The sequence below is a fragment of the Labrus mixtus genome, chromosome 5 (assembly GCF_963584025.1).
Source record: "Labrus mixtus chromosome 5, fLabMix1.1, whole genome shotgun sequence".
NCBI lineage: Eukaryota > Metazoa > Chordata > Actinopteri > Labriformes > Labridae > Labrus > Labrus mixtus.
This window is the reverse complement of record NC_083616.1, coordinates 3363480-3384061: the sequence shown is the minus strand read 5'-3', so window position 1 is coordinate 3384061 and position 20582 is coordinate 3363480. Positions and strand designations below refer to the sequence as shown.

Genomic DNA, 20582 nt, shown 5'->3' with positions numbered 1-20582 from the left:
GAGTTTCTTATCCACCTATTCTTCATGTGCCTTCACTGTGAGAAGAGACCAACACGTGGGCGTGGAAAGTAACCACAGCTGTGAGACCAATCTGCCACACTAAAAACAATAGGAGTGGTGCATCTACATACCAAGCCTTTCATTGTTTCCCCATCCATCCGAGCCACAGACGTATCGCATTTCAAAGCCCACTGGAAGAAGATAGATGTTTACAATAAAGGTGATTTACGACCTCTCTATAAAGATGATGAATTGCAATTGTCATAAGTGCAGTAATTTAAAGCTAAAGCAATAAAATTCCTCAAATCTTTCTGTGGTCTTTAAACTAGTGCTTGTTTGTCTGTAGGAGTACACTAGCTGTGGGTGTTGGAATGATGCCGGGGACATCTCAGTTTGGGGAATCTGTTTGATACAGCAAACACTGAGCTTAATCACACAAGGTCTTCAGTGAGGGGACCCCGCCCAGTTGATTTACAGGACAATTTATCTCTTGTAATTTCTGCTTTCACACAGAAAGTACATAAGCCGTTTTCACACGTGCACCCACGTTTCAGACTGTCTGCCTGCCCCTGAAATCTTCCCGAGTTAGTCACTCCCACACATCTCTTGCAGACTATCCCCGTCTGACAGGAGGAAGGCCTCAGGAGGCAAGACATAATGTTAAAGGAACGACACAGAAGTGGCAGACAAAGCAACAGAGTTAGATGCTATATGATGAGTAGTTCAACACATTCATAATACTGAACAGGAAGCATAATGAAGCAGTTTGATGACATGCACAGAGATCTCGACGAGCCAAACTGTCCATGGTGTGCGGCGATCGCAGGATAAAAATGTCTGGCCAATACATAGTTGCTGGTCCGATACATCAACAGGAACGCCCCCCTGAGGTCTGAATTCTGACTTGGAAACTCGGAGAACCTTCAGTAGTCCGAGTTACAGTCCAACATGGCTGCTATACGTGCATCAACAGTACCGTTTAAGCTGTAACTGTTGTGTTTATAAGCGCCTTAGTTCTCTTTTTCTGTAATTAAATCAATCACTCAGGTAGTAAATGGTAAATGGATAAATGGACTTCAGCCTGTATAGTTCTTTTCTAGTCTTCTGACTACTGCTCCTACTCAATAAATTACTACTACTGCTACTCAAAGCACTTAACACAGCAGGTCACTCCTACCCACTCACACTGATGGCAGAGGTAAAGTGTCCATCAGTAATAACTCATTCATTCATATACATTCTAGACAAGGCAGTGGGAGCAACTTGGCGTGAGCTCAAGTCCATTTACCATTTTCAGTGGCCAGCAGGGGGAGAGTAAACGTGTTGCAAAAAAGTCTAAATCAAAGAAACCAGCTTGGTAAATGATCTCAATTGATTTATTGGCTCAACAGCTTTCAAATCTTCATCAATGAACCATGATGTGCAAATCAGAGTAAAATCAATGGCACAGCAGCCTGTGAATCAGGATGGAGTCAAAGCAATGTGCATCCTCCCTCTTAAACAAATTGGGTCACATCTGGTTCCAATTGATGGGTGACTGCATGATGGCTCCGCCCTTCTTCCTCAAACAGTCAATGCATTGAGCCCCTGATGTCAGGTTTAAAAAAAGGGGGAGCATAATGTGTCTACATTAATCACTTTACCTCTTATCTAGCCATAATGTTTCAAGCCTCTGTCCTGAAGCGAGTTGAAGAGAGAAGAAAAAAAGTCTGTCTGGAAAGCTTCGGTCAGTCTCCTCCACAGACTTTTCAAACGAGTATTCTTCAGAGACAGCCCACGTCGTGCCAATACCTCTCTGCAGGCTATTTATCAGACTTCACACAAATCCCTGTATAACCAAGAAAAGCTTTTTTTCTTGGACTGTCAGCATTGGCTAGTTGATTGCAATTAATTAAGGTCTGAAATAAATGCATTCATTGTGCTATTTTGTCCCTTCAGGCTCCCCGTACATAATCGTCCTCAGTGTCTCTCTGTAGTCTCAGTGATGTAAAAGAAGGACACTGCTGCATCTCTGAATGTCTCATTTCACTTTAACAAACTCTCAGACAGCTCAGCTGACGAGTCCAAAGTCATATCCACCTTATGACTAGAGATGGGACAGATCTGATCTTATATCAGCATCAGGTCTGATATTGACTTAATTTACAGATCGGATATCATAATTACAGCACCAATCCATGTCACTGATCACGACATATGTTTAGACACTTTAAACATTCTCATCTCGAACAGTCTCACTTTGACGACATTCAGACAGATCTGCAAGAAGTGCCCACAACTTGTCTCCATGCCGACCTTCAGACAAGATGGAACAGCTCCTTCTATGTGATCAAAAGAATGACCCTTATACACCTCAGTTTAAAACATTTAATTTGAAAACCTGACAGGTGTTGCTGCTTCCTGTTTTGATGTGACTTCTGAGACATTCCTTTAAAATAGTTTAAATAGTTTTATGCATTTTAATTAATTAATTTTATTGCTTTGAATAGGAAATGGAATTTCTTTAGTTTCTTCTTTCTAAAGTTTCTTCAAACTATAGTTTGTGATCCCTAACCACTTCCTGTTTCTGTGCTTAAGTTAAAGTCCTAACCTGTGTCCTCTAAAACCTTCCATCTACCAGAAGGTCCTCACTTTATTTCAAAATAAAAGCAGGGTTGAATTCAAATAGCAATTTTTATCTTTTAAGTTGTTCACACTTGCAACTATCTCATAAGGAAATAAGTTTATAGGACAACAAACTATTGCTTGAAAAGAAAAAATCCCATTACTCTTGCTAAGTATCACCAGGTAATTAGAAAAAAATACAACGTTTCAGTCCCTCTGAACATTTGTCAAGTGTGTTCTCAATTTGAAAAGAAAACGGCACCGCTGCACTAAATCAAACCGTAGTCTACGCTGTAAGTATTTTAATTTTATTACCAACAGACCAAAAATCATGGCCAAAATCTATAACAGAAGCACCCAGAGCCTTTTTATTAGTCATTTTGTTGTTATTTTAGCTATGTAACTTTTGTTCTTTAAAGGCAGGGTCCTTATTTTCTCCAGATCCACTTTTTAAGATTTTGGTTGAAATTGTCTTTAGGTCCTAACAGAAATTAATAACTCATGTTCTCTGAAAAAGGAACAAAGAAAGCTTTAGAGGGAGCACAGAGGGGAGGGGGCGCTGCTTTCAACATCATGCTAGTTTTTGAAAAATGAACAACTCTAACTTTCTTTAACATCTTTGTCTAAAAAAACCAGACCTGTGGTAGATGTTATCTAAGGAAACGTGTGATTCTTTGAAGGAGTTTTTAAAAACTTGCCTTTCAGCCAGGAGAAGTGGTTGAAAGAATCACATCTTTGTCATGCTCTCTTTCTGCAGATACATCTTAAGCTTTAGAGACGATGAGCAGCAGCAACATAAGTGTGGGATCTATTTTCTCAGGTCGTCAGTGACGTTATTGAAATGTGTTCACTGTCGAAGACAAACTAAACAGCAGAAGGCAGCAGGGTGTAAAATATGTAAACATTTTTTTATTGGCATGCAAGATTTAGCTTAAACAAACACTGGATTTGAACTGAGAGAGGAACATATAAAATAAATCAGGATACATAAAGTGCAGAGTAAATCAGAGTCGTTACAAAACATCAGTCAAAAACAAAAACATTAAGAAATTAACATCACTGTTGAATCATTAGCAAAGGCCCTCAAATATCTTTACTTACACATGAAGTTACTTCAAAGTCAAACATAATAAGCTTTAAATACCTCAGAACATTCATGTAATATTATGACTGTTGATTTGAAAATGCCAAGATGTCATCAACATGATTTAAAGGTCACATATCCTCCTCCTCTTCAATCAGTGTAAATAAGTCTCAGAGCTCCTCAAAACATGTGTGTGAAGTTTCTTGTTCTAAATCCACTCTGATCCTGTATTTGATCATGTCTATAAACCCCTCTATTTCAGCCCTGCTCAGAACAGGCTGTTTCTGTGTCTGTACCTTTAAATATGTAAATGAGCTGTGTCTGACCACGCCCCCTCTCTGGAAGGGCTTGTGTGGTTCTGTGCTTTCACGCTCCATGTCCTATTGTTTACGGTGAGAAGGCAGACTCAGAGGGCAGAACAAACACCTAGCTGTGGGAGTGTCACCCACCTGGGGGAGGGGTTACTGCCCTTTGTGATGTCATGAAGGGAAAATCTTAAATAGGCATTTGTACTTTGTTTTCATCCTCCTATTCAAAATATACTACGACGGAGTATTAAGGCCACGTTAAAGAATTTGTTTTCTAACATTTCAAGATTCAAGTCATACATTTAGGACATTAAATTCATCAATTTAAATTAGCCCACAAATAAAATTATTATTCTGAAAGGTTGTATCAGAAGAGTCTGTGTGGTTCTCTTTTCAGACAAACTCCAGTTTCTTTCAGTATATTTTCAGGTTCCTGATATTCATGATAATGCTGATGTGCATAAGTATTTCCTCATTAGTCAAACATCTACTAAAGTATAACTTCACAAGATGCTCCACGTTCCTCATTTACATACAGGCGGCTGCTCCTCTTCTGACAGAACTATAGACTAAAACAACTTTATTCTAGTAAATGTATTCTCTAAATCTCAGATTTGTTCCCCATTAATGTGGCCCTAAGACTCCTTTGTAGTCTACAAAGCATTCCTCATATACTGCTTAAGCGGAGGAGAAATAAAAGTGAATGATGCAATAAGATACAAGAGACTCTCTCCGCCCCCTCCAAAGGCAGAACTGTGACGATCACTTTCTTCAGGATATCACTAAAAAATCATGAAATCACTTGATCAGATCTTTAGACTAACACTGGAAACATTCAACGCAGTTACAGGCACCATCGACCAACACGAGTCCTTCTAATGCTCAGGTCAAAGGCAGGACAACAGTTTATGAGACTAAACAACCTAAAGTAGTCACTGAATTGTGCACAGAACAGAAAAATAAAAATCCAAAGAAAGGACATAAAATGAGCATGAACAACATCACATGCTCAAAGACAAGTTTCAGTCTTCATAAATAATCTCCTGATTCAAAGATTTACATTTCTGTTACAATCTGACATCTTTACTGGAATGTAACGATCCTGACAGAGTTCAGTTTAGTTCACTTAAACTGCCGATTTCCACATAATCACACGCACTACGGGGCTCTTCACTGCCGCTCTTATTCTCCTGTTTCCACAGGAGGCGTGCCAAAAGTGTGGAAATTGGCAGTAAGGCATAAAAGCTACAAAGGAAGCGTGCAATAAGACGTGAAAATAAACAAAGCACTGCTGCAAGTGCTTTGTGAAGTTCGATACATGCAGCGAATCACATGATAACCAGAGACGGTCACTTAAAGCATTAAAGGTCGTGGATGAGCTTCATTATCGCTCGTAAAAAATAAAAAATAAAAAGATACCCTGTGTGTCGGCTACATTATTCCAAGAGGAGTGTACATTATTATGTTCATGGTTAACTGTCGTCAAAAACTAAAAAAGTGTAATTGCTTTAAGGACGTCAATAAGTCTTCTCCGACAACATATCAGAATATAACAGACTATTAATGGGTAAAGGGATTTCAGTAAGAATGATGGAATAATACTTAAATATCAAGCTCGTCATTCATTTGATAGAAAGTGGGGTCAGGGACAGATTGTACAGACGCAGTATTAAGGGTGCAGGGTGGTCCTCAGCAGGGGGGGGGGGGTGTGCTGTCTGGTCACGGCCCTGCAGTTTCACTCAGACGAACAGCTGCTGTAGAGATGTGGAGACAAGTTAGTGACCTTTTTCACAACAGAGAGTTTGGGTTATCACATTAACACTGACTCTGTCCTGTACACGTGTTCAGCACACCTGAGTAACCCTGGACAGCTGCTGCTCGCACTGTCACAATGTCTGCAGGCTGCCTGTCAGCCACAGGTGCTGCTGCTGCTAACCGGCATCATCGGTTTTTATACAAATCAAGTTTGGAGTTTGACATTTGAAATGGACACAGGCGGCTTCATCAGCTTGTTGGTGGTGCTGCAGACTCACTTAGAATCACGGTTCGATTTGATCGCCCTCCTTTAAAGAGAAGTATATTACATGAGAGCCTGAGAGAGTGGTGGGGTTGGGTTTGAAAATGGGAACTACTGTGTCCCGGGTTCAAGTCTCAGGAGTTGGTATAAAACAAGTATGGAAATGGGGTGTGTTTTTGAAACCGCCTACTATGCTACGTACTGATTTGGCCAAATGCAGTATGCGGGTAAATGCGAGATCTGCAGTATGATAAAAATACCCGGATGTGTACTGGTTTGGAAAAAAATGGAGAGTATGCATCAGACAAATCTCCCTCGTGTCATGTTTCCCACAATGCAAAGCACCAGGTCAGAGATCTAAATGACAGACAGCAACGTCCACCGGAACAGGATATAATCCCACAAACACACATTATCTGTTTTGGATTCTAAAAACCATGAGAATGGATCACTTGTCAGCTTTTTTCAGACTGTAAGGGGACGCCACATTGCACACACTGTGGGCTGTTTTTTAAATCCTCATTCCACATCCTGCAAAATAACCACCGACTGGCAGTCAGACTACGTACTACTGTTGATCGCAGTATGCACTACATGCTGCGTACTCATTGTGTTCGACAGTTGTATGCAGTAGGAGCTTTTTGAAAACAGCCTGCTAGTTGCTGGAGAGGTGCCAGTTTACCCCCCAAAGGACGCTGAACTCCAAACTGCTGGGGGGGGGGGGGGGGGGGGTCAGTCCCTGAGCTGCTCCATCACTCTGACATCTCTCTCCTAATCCATGTCTAAAGGTCCTGTTTGTGTGTGTGTGTGTGTGTGTGTGTGTGTGTGTGGAGTGGCTCATGACAACAGAAAAGTCTGATTTCCCTCGGGATGATTAAAGTGTTTAAAATAAAAAAAATGAAATCCAACATGACGTCATTATACTGTAGAGATACAGACACAGTTCTGCTCATGTGCAGAAGTCAACAAGGGGCTTTGCTAACCTGGTCACAGTTAGGGATCATAGAAGAGATTAACGGCTGGAAAAGGATGCAGCATGAGGACAGGTTGTTTCTGTTGTTTACGACTGGAGGAGATTTACATTTAAAACAGGAATATAAAACCTCTCCTGCAGGATGGATCAGTGCTCCGTCTGCTCCCTGGCTCTGCTTTCCTGCCTCCAATGTGCTCTTCTCTCAACAACTCCTAATAAAACGTCCTTGCTTGTCATTCATCAGTTGGATGTGTGTGTGTGTGTGTTCTGCTGCGCTCAGCAGGATTCTGAAATTAAAGGTTGAATCCCTGTTTGCATCTCGTCAGCACGCTAATGCTTTATCCATCCACAAAAATGTACGAGCTCAAAACAGCTGCCAAACAAAATATTCTATATAGGACATGTTTTTATGAGTTATGTCTTCCTCTTCCTGAGACTGCTGTCTTCTTTACAGAGCTATGTGGACCCTGATCAGCCTCCATAAAAAATACTTTTCAGTATGATCGTGGTCTACCACTGTGATGTCTCCAACATGAAAAAACTCTTCCCTGTGCTATGATGTACACTTGAGGGAGAATAAGATATTTAAGATGTCAGAGTGCACATGAAAGAGAGCCTGAGCTGTTGGGGGTTCAGTGCCTTGAACCTCTGCAGTGCTCGGACTGTGAACTGGCACCCTTCCAGCTACCAGACCAATTTCCAGATTTGGTCCACACCGGGACTTGAACCAGCAACCCCCCCAGTCCCTACAGACTGAGCTACTGCCGCCCCAAACTCTAACCCAGACACAAATGTTTATCAGAAGTAGAAAGTCTTATTTGACATACAGTCCTGATGTTTATGCTGTAAGAACTGTCTAAAGTAAAATACATTCTTTACTTTAATTTGCAAACTGAAGACAAAGAATTTAACCATGAAACTCACCGTGGACGCTCTTATCTAGTCAGACTCCTGTCTTCAAAAATGGTGACCTCAATCTTTGAAGAAGTCAGTCAAGGTAAAGTGTTTGAAGCAATATATAATTATAACCAAGTTTAAATAAGTCTCAGAGCCCTGTTCAGAAGAGGCTGTTTCTGTGTCTGTACCTTTAAATATGTAAATGAGCTGTGTTTGACCACGCCCCCTCTCTGGAAGGGCTTGGGTGGCTCAGGCTTTCTTGCTCCATGTCCTATTGTTTACGGTGAGAAGGCAGACTCAGAGGGCAGAACAAACACCTAGCTGTGGGAGTGTCACCCACCTGGGGGAGGGGCTACTGCCCTTTGTGATGTCATGAAGGGAAGATCTCCAAACAGCCTGTTTGAGCACACATTTTCTGAAAAGTGGAGCAGGCAGAAGATGGAGAGGATGGACTTTTCTCATCATTGGGGGGTTTGTAGACAGACTAGAGACACATGTTAGAGTTACAGGGACATGGGGAGGTGGATTTTGTATAATATGTGACCTTTAACCATCTCCAGGGACAGTGCGTGTGTGTGTGTGTGTATGTGTGGGGGGGAGTCTCTTGCACCCTTGATTTGGTGGTCACCAGCTGAAAAGTTTGGGAACCCGCCTCATACTAGGAGGGATGTGTTCAGGTAAGTACTTGGATCACATCATGAAACTGTAAGTAATACAAGTTTCCATCTTTCTGTTGAGGACGATCTCGTTCAGACTCTGCTCTCCCTCATTCAGCATTTCAAGCCAATTACAATTAATCGTGATCTTGAGTCACCCACACCACATATACATACACACACACACACACACGGCAAAGCCAAGCTGTGTGTGTACCAGACGATTTTATGCAGATGCTTTTGATTACATACTTTTAACTGCCTTTTTTCTTTTTCTTTACCGGATATCCCGACATGCCGCTGGATTTCCTGGAAGCTGCCTGGACTGCTGCTTTTTATTTTCGCCCAGCGGTGAAAGGGAATTATAATGTGGGGGCAGATGGCCTGTAAATTGTTGCATCTAGTAGGTCATAGCAAAACTCCTTTTACTAGCTGTGATTAATGCACTTTGACGTTTTCAGATCTCCGGGGATGACATCATTCCTTTACATCTTCACTCTGCGTACCAATAACCATTTTATAAAACTGTAAAAACCAATGTTGCTTTGATCCTCGTCTGTGCCTTTGATTTGTTTGTAAGGTTGGCGATCTGAATGTATATCTACTCCACTATTGCTTTTAACAGGCTCAGCGGAAACAAGGAGAACCAAACCAAAATGATTCAGCCACAAAGAGAGAGTGGAGGGAAGGATACGACTCGCAGGCCTCTCTCGATGGGATCTGTGAGCAGGAGGCCTCTGGGTGCGTAGATCTTGTCATTCTGCTCCTGAATGAACTTTGCGATCTTCTTCAAAACCTAAAAAAAAGGTACACAGAATAAAAATTACAATTATCATAGAAAACAAAACACTGGAATCAGAATCTTTTCCATGTGTTTTTAGACAAGATCACAAACACTAACTTTCCGTGGGTCAATCAATAAAAAGTTTCCTTTCCTAAATCCAACGACATCATGTAAACGATGTTGTCAGTTATTTAAAATCAACGGCTTTTATCAGTAAAAGTTTTGCAATGCTGCTCTGTTAGCCCCCGAATTGCAATCTTCATTATGTGTTAGCATCAAGGACTTACTGTAAAGTTTGTGTACATCGGTAAGGTAGCTTTACAGGATGTTGTTAGTGCCTGTATTGCACTAAAAATGTGAAAGAGAATGTCACTCATTTTACAAGGAGTTGTTTGTCTATTTGCCAAACCAAACTCCAACGTTCAGCGAGGGCAGGATTGTAAAAGGCATCGATCCCATCGCGCTTTGAAGAGGTGAGACAGACTGAACTTTAGTTCAACGTGTGATGAGAATCAGAAAGCTCATCAGACATTGCAGTTCCTGTCGAGCCAACAATGGAAGACATACTGGGAGCTTCACTGAGACGCTGCAGGAGCACCAGCTGAGGCTCAAGCTCGAGGTGTCAGCGTGCAAGAATGTGGAAACACATAACAGCCCCGACTGGACAACATGCAACATGTTAACCCAAATCAACAAACACAGGAGTATGTGCAGCAACAAGCTCAGCTGAACTCTGAATTTAAGATGCACAAGAAAATCCTTACCAACCTATATCTTCTCTGGAACCTGAGCCAGTCATCGACACCAAGGAAGCAGCAACAGGCTACAAGGAACTGAATGGGTTCCAGTAAAGTGAGCAGAGCAGGCAGGAATTTAAACCTTTGCAAAGTCTTTCTCCTGGGCAAACATACATGGCAGGATTGATCCCACCACTGCACAGAGATAGGTTAAGTTCTGCGGGCCCCATGGAGAAGAGTCAGTCAAGAATTAACACCCTCACCTGCGGGTGTACCTCTCCAATACACACCTCAGACACACACCTCAGACCTAGCAAAATATCTGATGGTGTGACAGCTTTGGAAAACAAAGTCTACATCGTACATAGAAAATGAAATATCAAAACTTTATGACACGTTTCTGTGTGAAAGTCGGGTAAAACTCTGTTCAGCCGATTGATCCGCGGAACACATGCGGACTGAATCATAAATTGATTATGTTTTTGAGGTAGTAGCGTGTACCAAAATATGACAACAAGAACTCTGAAACATTTACTACACATGAAAAAAAACCTATGGACAAAAAGAGCACGACTTATCATGTGCTCATGCGGCACCGTAATCGTTTAATCTCGATTAACTTGTTTTCATGGTCCAGGGAATCCACAAGATCACAATCAGCTGAAATCTGTGTATTCAAACAAGTCAACCTAATTATTATTCTTTTCTCTAGTTCTTGACTAAAACAGCTTTTATACACAAGAGGAGAAGTCGGCCGTCCCGTCCATGTAAACACAACTCTGACAACAACACAGACAGCGGGACTCGAGCTTCTCACTCATTGTAGACAGTCATGACTCTGTATTTATGTTTAACATGTTTCACATTCCTTCTTTAAGAGAAACTGTAGAGAGCTAATTTTCCCTCTGGGATTAATGAAGTATTTCTGATTCTTCTATTTATGTCACATGACCACGTTCAAGCTTTGGGATATGATCTGATTGAGTATGCTAAAAAACAACTTCACTGAAGTCCCACATGCAGTAGCATTACTTCTTAGTTTCTACATGCGAGCAGGTGAAATGTGTCTCACCTTCTCATAGTGGGTCTCCATACACAGGAAGACTGTGTATGCTGTAAGGCACGCCAGACAGCCTTCGATTAATGATTGGCTCCCCAGCTTCTCTGCTTCAGTGTACAGGTTGTTCAGGGTCTGCACGGTCTCCTCAAACTGCTGCTTGTCAATCTGAGAAATACACGGAAACATAAAGACATTTCAAAAGGTAAGCCTCCTCAGAGGGACACAGAACCACACCTTTATTACAACTATCTGAGTGAGCTCTATCTGTAATCGCTTATGAAGGGTTTCTCATCTTGTCTTAAACCATCATTGCGTCTTCATAAATGGGGAGTTTGATGAAACATCAAGAGTATCATAGGCTTATTTTCCACATATAAAACGTCTCCTTTAATGATCAGATGTCATGTCCATATCCTCTGTGATGTGATTTTTATTACAGCACAACAGTGCTGTAAACAGGTCACACACAGGGGCACTTTAGAACATAATCTATATGGTTATTTTAGCCAGAGAATGAGGCCAGAACAGTCCTGTAATGTGACAGCTGAATCTGATTTTATGCATAACATTAACGCACACTGTGAGGAGATTTATACTGGAAGATATTTGCACTGTTCATCGTGCACAACTGTCCAAATCCTCCATTGCATCTTTTGTATGGTTTCCTTTATATTTCTTTTATTAGATATTTTTATTGTATTGAAGTTCCCTGTCAGCAGCAGCACTGTTGTTTTATAGCTTCTTACTATTTTTAAATGTTTGCTGAAATATCAAGTCAAGCTCCTTGTATGTGTAAATACAGTAAAAACTGATTCTGAAGACAAAGAATTTCTCCAACAAAGGCTTGCTGCAGAGAAGACAGGAGCGAGGAGAACCGAAGGACTCTCAGCCTGTTTTAAATGATCCTCTAGCGAGGGGAAAAGAAAGATTCTCTAGACCAGACAAGGAAACATCCAAGGCCTCCTCCGCCTCTCTCAACCCGCAATGTTCTGCTCCTTTGTGCACAAGGAATGCAACCAAAACGCTCCAACACATCAGTGGTGAAGCAGCGCTTTGAGACTGTTTTCTCTTTTTAATTTACAGGCTGTGATTTCATCTACATCGCTTCACCTGAGCGTCTTTGTATGACATCTAAAGCAGCGATATTTAAGCATTGAAAAGATAAAGAGCTCAGGGCTGAACTGGGTTTACAAATCCAAGAGGTGAAGGGAGTATTCTCTTTCACTTGGTACAATGTTAACAACACCTTGATTCATTTGACAAGCTCTCTGCCAGATACATTTATTGCACTGACTACTTCCCCAGTTCCTTGGCAGTTATCCTGCAAAAGCATTTAAATGGGAGTGAGCCACAGAAAATCATACCTCCCACACAATAATTACCTGCAAGAATGTGAGTATACAGCGTTGGAACTCCTGCAAAACTCAATCTTGGCAGTCTGGCAAAATCAAATGCTTGGATAAAGATCGTGTTGGCTCAGAGAACTTGAATTATTTTATAAGACGTTCTGAAAGCCTGCTCACAAAGAGAAATTAATAAATGGGAATGAAAGCCACAAAGTAGCTCGACAGAATACATTTTTATAAGCATTCATAAGCTACAGAGACAAGAAAGCAAATGGTTTGTTCTTCATCAATATGAGTCTTCTCTCTCTGGGAAGTAGGACTGCCCTTCACTTTATCTAGTGTTACAGTCAAGACCACACCAACTGAGACCAAGACATACCTGAGACCAGAGTGCTCCGAGACATTTAGTAATCAATCTATCTGTCTATCTTTAGGGCTTTAGGGACGGAGACAAAGTCAAGACCAAGACCAAGACAAGACCATAAATATCACTTAAAAATCAGTGAGTTACAGAGGGCTTAAAGGATGCATCCCAGCGCAGTGCTTGTTTTCCACGGTTATGTAAGCTCAGGATTAAGCGTACTGGATATAAAAAGTTCAATGCACTGACTGTTAAAGGCACATTTTTATCCAATGTTACCACAACGTCCCGTGATCAATCTTCCCCCGGTGGTGAAATCAACTACCAACCTCCATTTGATCTGCAGAGTGACTTTGCACCTTTAAGGAAAAGCTAAAGACCCAGCTCTTTATGAACAACCTACACACTAAATGATGTTATTGATGATGATGGTCTTGTTTGATGATGATGATATTTAGGATGGTTTTGATGCTGATTAGAGCTCTCAAGAACAGCTGTCGATGTTGTGCTTTGCCTCTGGTCACTTCTTGTCAGTACCTGTGTGTCTGATCAGACTTAAAGCTGTTTGTTTGCATTTCCTGACGTTGTCTCCTCCTCTCTAGATCCTTGTTTGTCTTGTACTTACTCTCTGATGTACCGTCGCTTTGGATAAAAGCATCTGCTGCTTTAACGTAGCTTTAAAGAATATTCGTTCACCTTTTTTTTTCTTATCTGGGAGCCTCCTCAGTGTCTCCCTGTAGTCACGGTGATGGAAAAGAAAGACACTGCTGCATCTTTGAATGTCTAGTTCCAAGACCAACCCTGACTTTAAATACTGTTGCTCTTTAAAGAGGGTAACTGTGGCTTTAAAATGACATCACATGTGGGGGTGTGACGGCTTTCAAAGATCTTTCAAAATGGCTACCATTCCAGCTAGCACATTTTATGGAAAGACAGGTAAGCATGGTTTTTTAATTAAAATCTTTTTGAATGTATTATTTTAATTTTTTTTAGGAACATTTGAGTGAGTTTTCAGAGCAGAGATTATTTATTTTAACAAGAAAAGCACACAATCTTTAATTGGACGTCCGGACGTCAAGATGAGAGTCTAGAAAAAGAGACAGAGAGTGAAAGCTCAGGTGAAGACCCAGATGAGGTGGACCAAGATCAAGAACCTGAGGAAGAGTGCTGTTGTCCTTTATGTGCCGAGACCAACACGTCAGGATTTAGAAGATGAAGATGATATGAATATTAATCGACAAAGAGAATAGATTCCATCATTTCGTTTTTTTATATAATGAGAGAATTAATTAAGAATATTTCGATAATATCACAATTTCCGTTGTTTTTTGGGTTTTTTTTTTAAACCAGTCCACCTTAGTCCTATGACAGTTAAGCCTGGCTCAGAGATTTGAAATCTGGTAGCATAACACACATCTATCTATAAATCCAGGAATCTGTGTGTGTGTGTGTGTGTGTGTGTGTGTGTGTGTGTGTGTGTGTGTGTGTGTGTGTGTTTGTTAGTCAAGTTTCTACACAACCATTCGTCTGAAGGACGTCAGACTTGGCGGGTGTACTGCTGTGGACCCGAGGAAATGGAGTGCAGATTTTGAAGTTTAGATGAACTGAATCTCAGGGATTCTAACTTAATTTAAAAATGACCTCATGTTGATGTTTCTGTTGATCAAACATGTCAGACTCAGTTCAGTTCAGTGCAGTTTTTTGCCATTTGCAGCATAAAAACCACATTGGAAAACATGTGCAGGAGGTAGACAGTACACTTGGACAAAGACACAGGACAGTAAGTTTAAAAAAAAGCAATATAAATATAAATAAAAAGGAAGAAGAAAAACAGAGACAGTAAGGCCACATGAGAAACATACAAGACACTATTTGCATGATGGGACGAAGTGCATTTAACAGAGCGATACCGTCTGCCTGAGGGAAGAGGAACAAAAAGACTTGCAGCAGGATGATCCCTGGTAATGCTGAGGGCATGTGACAGGAGCCTAGCACTATAAATCTCTTCTAGAGATGGCAGGCTGAGACCTCAGACCATCATCCGACCTGCACAGCGAACTACTTTCTTTCAGGATTTTTTCTCCTGCAGTGAGGTTACCAAACCAGACTGTCAGCGAGCTGCTGAGGGTGCTTTCAATAACACTCCTGTAAAAGGTATGTAGGATGTGTCAGTTTAACCTAAATTATTTTTAATTTCCTGAAGAAGAAGAGATGCTGTTTGGACTTCTTGACGATGTTACTGGTGTTTAAGTGCCAGCTGAGGTCATCTGAAATAGTGACACCAAGAAACGTAAAACTCATCACCATCTAAACTGCCTCTCCGTTTATGATGATGGGAGGATGGGATACCCTTTCCCGTCTGAAATCAATGACTAACTCCTTGGTTTTGGAGGCGTTCAGGATTAGATTGTTTAACTCACTCCGTCTGAATAAGTTTGGTACCTGTGATCTGTAGTGTGATTCATCATTTGAGTTAATGAGTCCAATGAGACGTTAGGAGCCTCCCTCCTCATCTTTCCACCGTTCTGCTGATGTCAGCTCGCGTTTTAACGATGTGCTAACTAAACAGTGAGGCTGCTTCCAGTCAGAGACTTTGTTAGTGAACCAAAGTGAAGCCATAAGCTACAGATGAGATGAACCATTTAGCAACATTTAGATAAATGTCATGAGACAGTATGAGACCCACCAGTGCTCTGTCTCCATCATGACACAAAGCCTACAGGTGAATTTACATCAGAGTGCTTGGAGTCGGCATGGCAGGAGTGACAACGTGATACGGAGATTCAATGATGTGGGCATCTTCCCAATGAGAACTCTGAGTGGACTACACAGCAGCAGTAAAAACATGGTCTGCAGCTTCATTCATTGAAGCGCTCCATCAGTGAGAAAGTGGCCTGCACTCATGCCCTTTTATGGGCATTAGTGGGCGGTAATTGGGAACAACAGGCACACGCTTTCAACTTACGAACACAACAAAATAAGAACACAGCTGAGAACAATTCAGTCATTTAAGAAAACGTTGATGAATCTGATGGAGAGACTTCTTAGAAATCTTCTTAAGAATAACTGAAGAAAATTTGTACTAAAATTCTTAAAAAGAAATTGGTGAATGAGACCCAATAGACTGAACCATCGCTGGGTACAAGTGGGTAAAGACTGTTGTCTAAATGTGATTGAACAAGTCACAAAAAGTCAAATGTAAAGGTGTCTCTCACCCGGGTCTCCAGCTCTGAGGGGAACTTGGTTTGGAATTGGCACATGGTGCCATGGGTATAATCTCTCTGAAGGAAAACTTTAGCAGCTACTGCCGGCTGTTGCCTCAAGTCCTGCAAGCTGTGAGTCTGTGAAAAAACATGAAGGTGAAAACATGGTCATTACACACACACACACACACACACACACACACACACACACACACACACACACACACACACACACACACACACACACACACACACACACACACACACACACACACACACACACACACACACACACTGTCTTGAGATGACATCTGTTATGAATTGATCGTATACAAATAAAGATGAATTGATTGATCTTAAGTTAGGTCATTATTAGACCCACGGCTTATATAAATATTACACATTGTCACCAACTATCCGGTGATGTTTTATACATGCACGCCTCATCACAAAGCTTACATTCTCTGGACGCTGTGTATCATGGCGCTCTGAGGTTCATCACTGTTTAAATCCTTACTCATCAGTTGTTTGCATGTGTCGGATAGACTCCTTCGACCGTATGTAGACCCAAACATTTACATGCTGTGCAAATGTGTTTTTACCTATTTATGGAACTTTTTGCTATTTTATGACTTACTGTGAGTCTTAGTGTGAATGTTTGTATGTTTTTATGTTATTGAGCCTCAACAAAGGTCATTTCCTGTCACTATGTGATTAACAATACGTGTTTTGAATCTTGAAACTTGAAACACTGGCGTATCTACGAGTCCATCTTAGGTCTAGTACCTTGATACCTTCTGACCTCCATCAGTCAGAAGAGTACAGGCACTTGTAATCTATGATCCCAGGACCTTGTCTTGCTGTCTGGTCCAAAGAACTGAACTGAACTGGGGGGAAAGGTGTTTAAGTTTGCAGCTGCCTTTACTTTGAACACGTTTCAAGAAGAGCTGAAACTGAGCGGGCTGCTCTCATTGGACGGTGTTAAGAGGATGTGAAATGACTCCATGATGTGTTTTGTGGGCGATCTTGAATGTTTCAATTAGTAATGTGTCTTTTAATGTCTAATTATAAAGGGGGGGGGGGGGTGTATTTGTATGTTTGGCTGCTCCTTGTTTGTGTAATACTCTGTAAATTGTGCTGCTGCATCTCTTGGCCAGGACTCTCTTGAAAATCTGTATTTTTTACTTTCCTGGTTAAATCAAACCGTGACGAAAGAAAGCATGTTTATGTTGTCAGCATGTTTGGTTATTGTGATGTGTCTCAGCCTCTTCCTTCCCTTTCTTGTAACTAACCGTGTGTGAATTATAAATATATAAAACAAATACAACAACACTGCATTACAATGTTAGCTCCTCAGTGAAATAAATAAACACTCTGCTGACGCTGCCTTGTGACATTTAATAAATATAAAGATATTTAGCGTTACACAGATTTACGGCGACTCCTTCCGGTTTCCTATTCAAACATTTCACACATGCGAGGTGTGAAAATATGATTCTATTGTTCACACAAGTCTGAAAAAACGAGGTTTAAGGGCATATTTTTGCTTACCTCTGCCATGTTGAACTTTGTTTATCTTTTGCTAGCTGCGGTACCACGAAATAATCCTTCCGGGGGAAACACTGTATGATCACAAGCGTTCCGGTTGTTCAGAGCTGTTCAGCATAAAAAGGCTTCAACACTATCGGGCACTTTGGTTTTCAAGATCCAAGTTTTAATTTAATGTCGCTTTCATAACAGACTCTCATAATACATGGGAGCGAAGTGCGCTTCTCCTCAAATCAGACAGACTTAAAAAAACGTGTATACACCATATACACCCGGATATATAAAGCTACGGAGCCCCTGAAGTCCAAAAAAAGTCAAATAAATAACTTGTGCGCAAAAGTAGATAATATCTTGTATTTTTTGGACTTCGGGGGTTTCTGTATAAAACCAAATAATAATAATAAAATATAAGAAAGTGCTTGGGCATAAAGTGCTATGAGCACTCTGCTTTATACCTCTAGCTTACCACATTTTGATGAATAAAGACACCTGTCATCAATATGGGAAGGACACAAGATTTGACTGCAAGTAATATGTAGGCTGTTTATTGTAAAAGAGTGATCAAGAGAGAGAGAGAGAGAGAGAGAGAGAGAGAGAGAGAGGGAGCAAAACTGGGGTTCAGTTTTTATGCCCTGAGAGAATCTGACCAAACAGATTATCCGGACTATTATAGGCATGTACTTTTGTATATTTATATACTTTGCCTTCAGTTTCAATAGGGATTCATCCGATCACATTTTTATTTACGTTACATACATTCAGATATAATGTGACTTTGATATCAACTTGTCGCTTTAATGGATCACACACAGATGTCTGTGTAGGTTCTCAGTCATCCAGGTATCGGTCAATGCTTGATCCAAAAACAACTGGACTAGTGGAAGATCTTGAAGACGTTTCACCTCGCCTCCAAAAGGCTTCTACTTCTTCACTTCTAAACTATCAGGTGGAAATGTAAGCCTCAGTATGTGATCATCTCCTGAAGGCCTACACTTTAAGGCTTTCCAGGGTGACTGATGTTGAATGCATTGAAATGAAATGCACACAAATAATTAATAAAAGGTAAGAACAGTAATGCACATTTTAACACAGAACATGAGACATAATTATTTTTAAATAGTTTAAAAATGGTCAAAGTATTTGTTGTTTAAAAGACTAAAACAATTTAAATGTCCCTCTCAAGTTCATTGGTGTCCGTTTGATTCGATTAAAAATGAATTCAGAGGAAAACATTCCACTGAATGTGCACTCAGTGTTGGTTTCTGTTTCCACAACAGAATTATTGCTGCATTCATGTGCTGCTCGGATGGTCCAAGTTTCCGAGTTGGGAAGTCGTTCTTCTGACTTCAGGTGATATCAGTTGGGAAAGTCAGATTGTTGTAACAACAGCAAAAAACAGCGTTGATGCTGTTGATACGTTATATTTGAGCAAATAGTTGATGTGCAATAATAAAAAGTATGTTAACATTAACAGAACATATTCTGCCCCTCATGTGATGCCGATTCTGACGTCAAGTCGGGCAACTAATTCTTTTCTGAGTTTCCGAGTTGTTTTTCCGACTTGAGCAGGTGTTCATGTGAATTTTACAACTCGGAAACTATTTTTTCCGATGTGTCCGACATCACATGAATGCACCATAAGTCCTAATAATACTCAAGAGAGGCAGATGTTCCTGGCCTTACAGATAAAAAAAAAAAGCCCTGAGTCTTTACCTCAATGCTTTCAAAATAAATAACAACTTAACTTTTCCTTCAAAGGTTCAGTCAGTAGCTTTTTCCTAGAACATCAAATATACACTTAAGGCAAACATTTTCCATGAATCCGTTTATGTTCCTCTGGTAATTTTTAATTTTATGATGATTTCATCTGAAGAGCACGATGAACCATAATTACTCACATCTCGACTCGAGCGCTGAGTGTTTATTGAATCAGGGACTGACTTAATAAAACTCCTCACTTCAAAGACAGGAGTGAATCATCATGGGGATTTTCTCACCACAATTTGAAGACAGTGTCAAAAGATACAATTTCTCCTTGAGGCTGTATATGCAATACTTGAATTAAACTGAGTAAACACTTAATAACTGTGCTCACAGTGTTCTCGTATTTTATTTGGTTTCATGCTTTAAACCTCTATCCACAAATGTTGTGACACCTAAGATTCTTTTACAAGATGATACAGAAACGGAGAGATGAAGACGATATATATGAACGACTCATGATGTGATATTTAATGTGGAAATAAAAGATTTGATCACAAAAAGATCATATCAAGGTCAAGATAAACTTTTAAAGGTTTTAATTTTGGGGCTTTTTGAGAGAGAGGGGAATCACATGCGGGGAAGGAGCCACAGGTCGGATTTGAACCTGGGCCGCCCACTATGAGGACTATAGCCTCCGTACATAGGGCGCATGCACTAACCACTGCTCCACCAGCAGCCCAAAGTCAAGGTAAACTTGCCTGAGGGCCAATTTGCTTTACATCCAGCAGTGAAAAGAAAAAACTGAAATTCACCCAATTAACACTAAAATACACACATCAAGGGGTTTACATGATGCTGTTGAGGAGACTAATGGTACCAGGGACCAATGAATCTTTTAATCTGAACGTCCTGCACCTACAGCAAAGGCAAAGGATATCTGCGACCAGATGGCAGCAGCTAGGACTCTGTGTAAACCGGGTGAGTGCAGTCACCAAGGATACCCTGTCTCTGTTTAAGAGGGCAAGTTCATCCAAACTAGTGCCAGTAATTTAATATTATCATGTCCTGATGAAATGTTATCATAAATCAATAGTCTGTCTCATAAATAGATTATTGCTGCCGGAGTTCAACACATTAAAGTGATACCTTGAAAATTCAAAAATATTTAGTTGGAGTTTTAGTTGTTTCTCACATTGTTTCAGTGCAAAACGTTCAGTATCTGTGTCGTATCTGAACCACTTCTCTTGCTGCTTCCATCGCTGCAACACCTGTTGGTTTGACCTGATAACTGCTCTCATAT

At 40.7% G+C, this 20582-nt stretch overlaps 1 protein-coding gene across 3 annotated transcripts; it reads right to left on the bottom strand.

Moving 5' to 3' along the window:
- Positions 1 to 3774: 3774 nt before the first annotated feature.
- On the bottom strand, positions 3775 to 17815 carry LOC132973751 (golgin subfamily A member 7-like). Of its 3 annotated transcripts, none has more exons than XM_061037339.1 (6): positions 17582 to 17815; positions 16043 to 16168; positions 11133 to 11285; positions 9234 to 9335; positions 7911 to 7963; positions 3775 to 5747 (listed from the first exon to the last, which is right to left on the bottom strand). In XM_061037339.1, exons 1-5 carry the CDS (start codon positions 17588 to 17590, stop codon positions 7922 to 7924), a joined length of 432 nt encoding a protein of 143 aa, XP_060893322.1. In that variant the 5' UTR covers positions 17591 to 17815; the 3' UTR covers positions 3775 to 5747; positions 7911 to 7921. The 3 variants fall into 3 exon arrangements, with proteins under 3 accessions (XP_060893322.1, XP_060893320.1, XP_060893319.1); XM_061037337.1 differs by having other exon boundaries at positions 3775 to 5750; positions 17582 to 17814; XM_061037336.1 differs by lacking the exon at positions 3775 to 5747 and having other exon boundaries at positions 6548 to 7963.
- Between the last annotated feature and the right edge of the window lie 2767 nt (positions 17816 to 20582).

What these genes read in the sequence shown, in the direction of transcription:
- LOC132973751 (XM_061037339.1), bottom strand. An exon ending in CCTCAGAGCTGGAGACCCGG is followed by an intron (nt 11,286 to 16,042) that starts GTGAGAGACACC and finishes TGTATTTCTCAG; the next exon opens with ATTGACAAGCAGCAGTTTGA. An exon ending in TCGAGAGAGGCCTGCGAGTC is followed by an intron (nt 7,964 to 9,233) that starts GTATCCTTCCCT and finishes ACTTCTTCAAAG; the next exon opens with ATTGAGGTCACCATTTTTGA.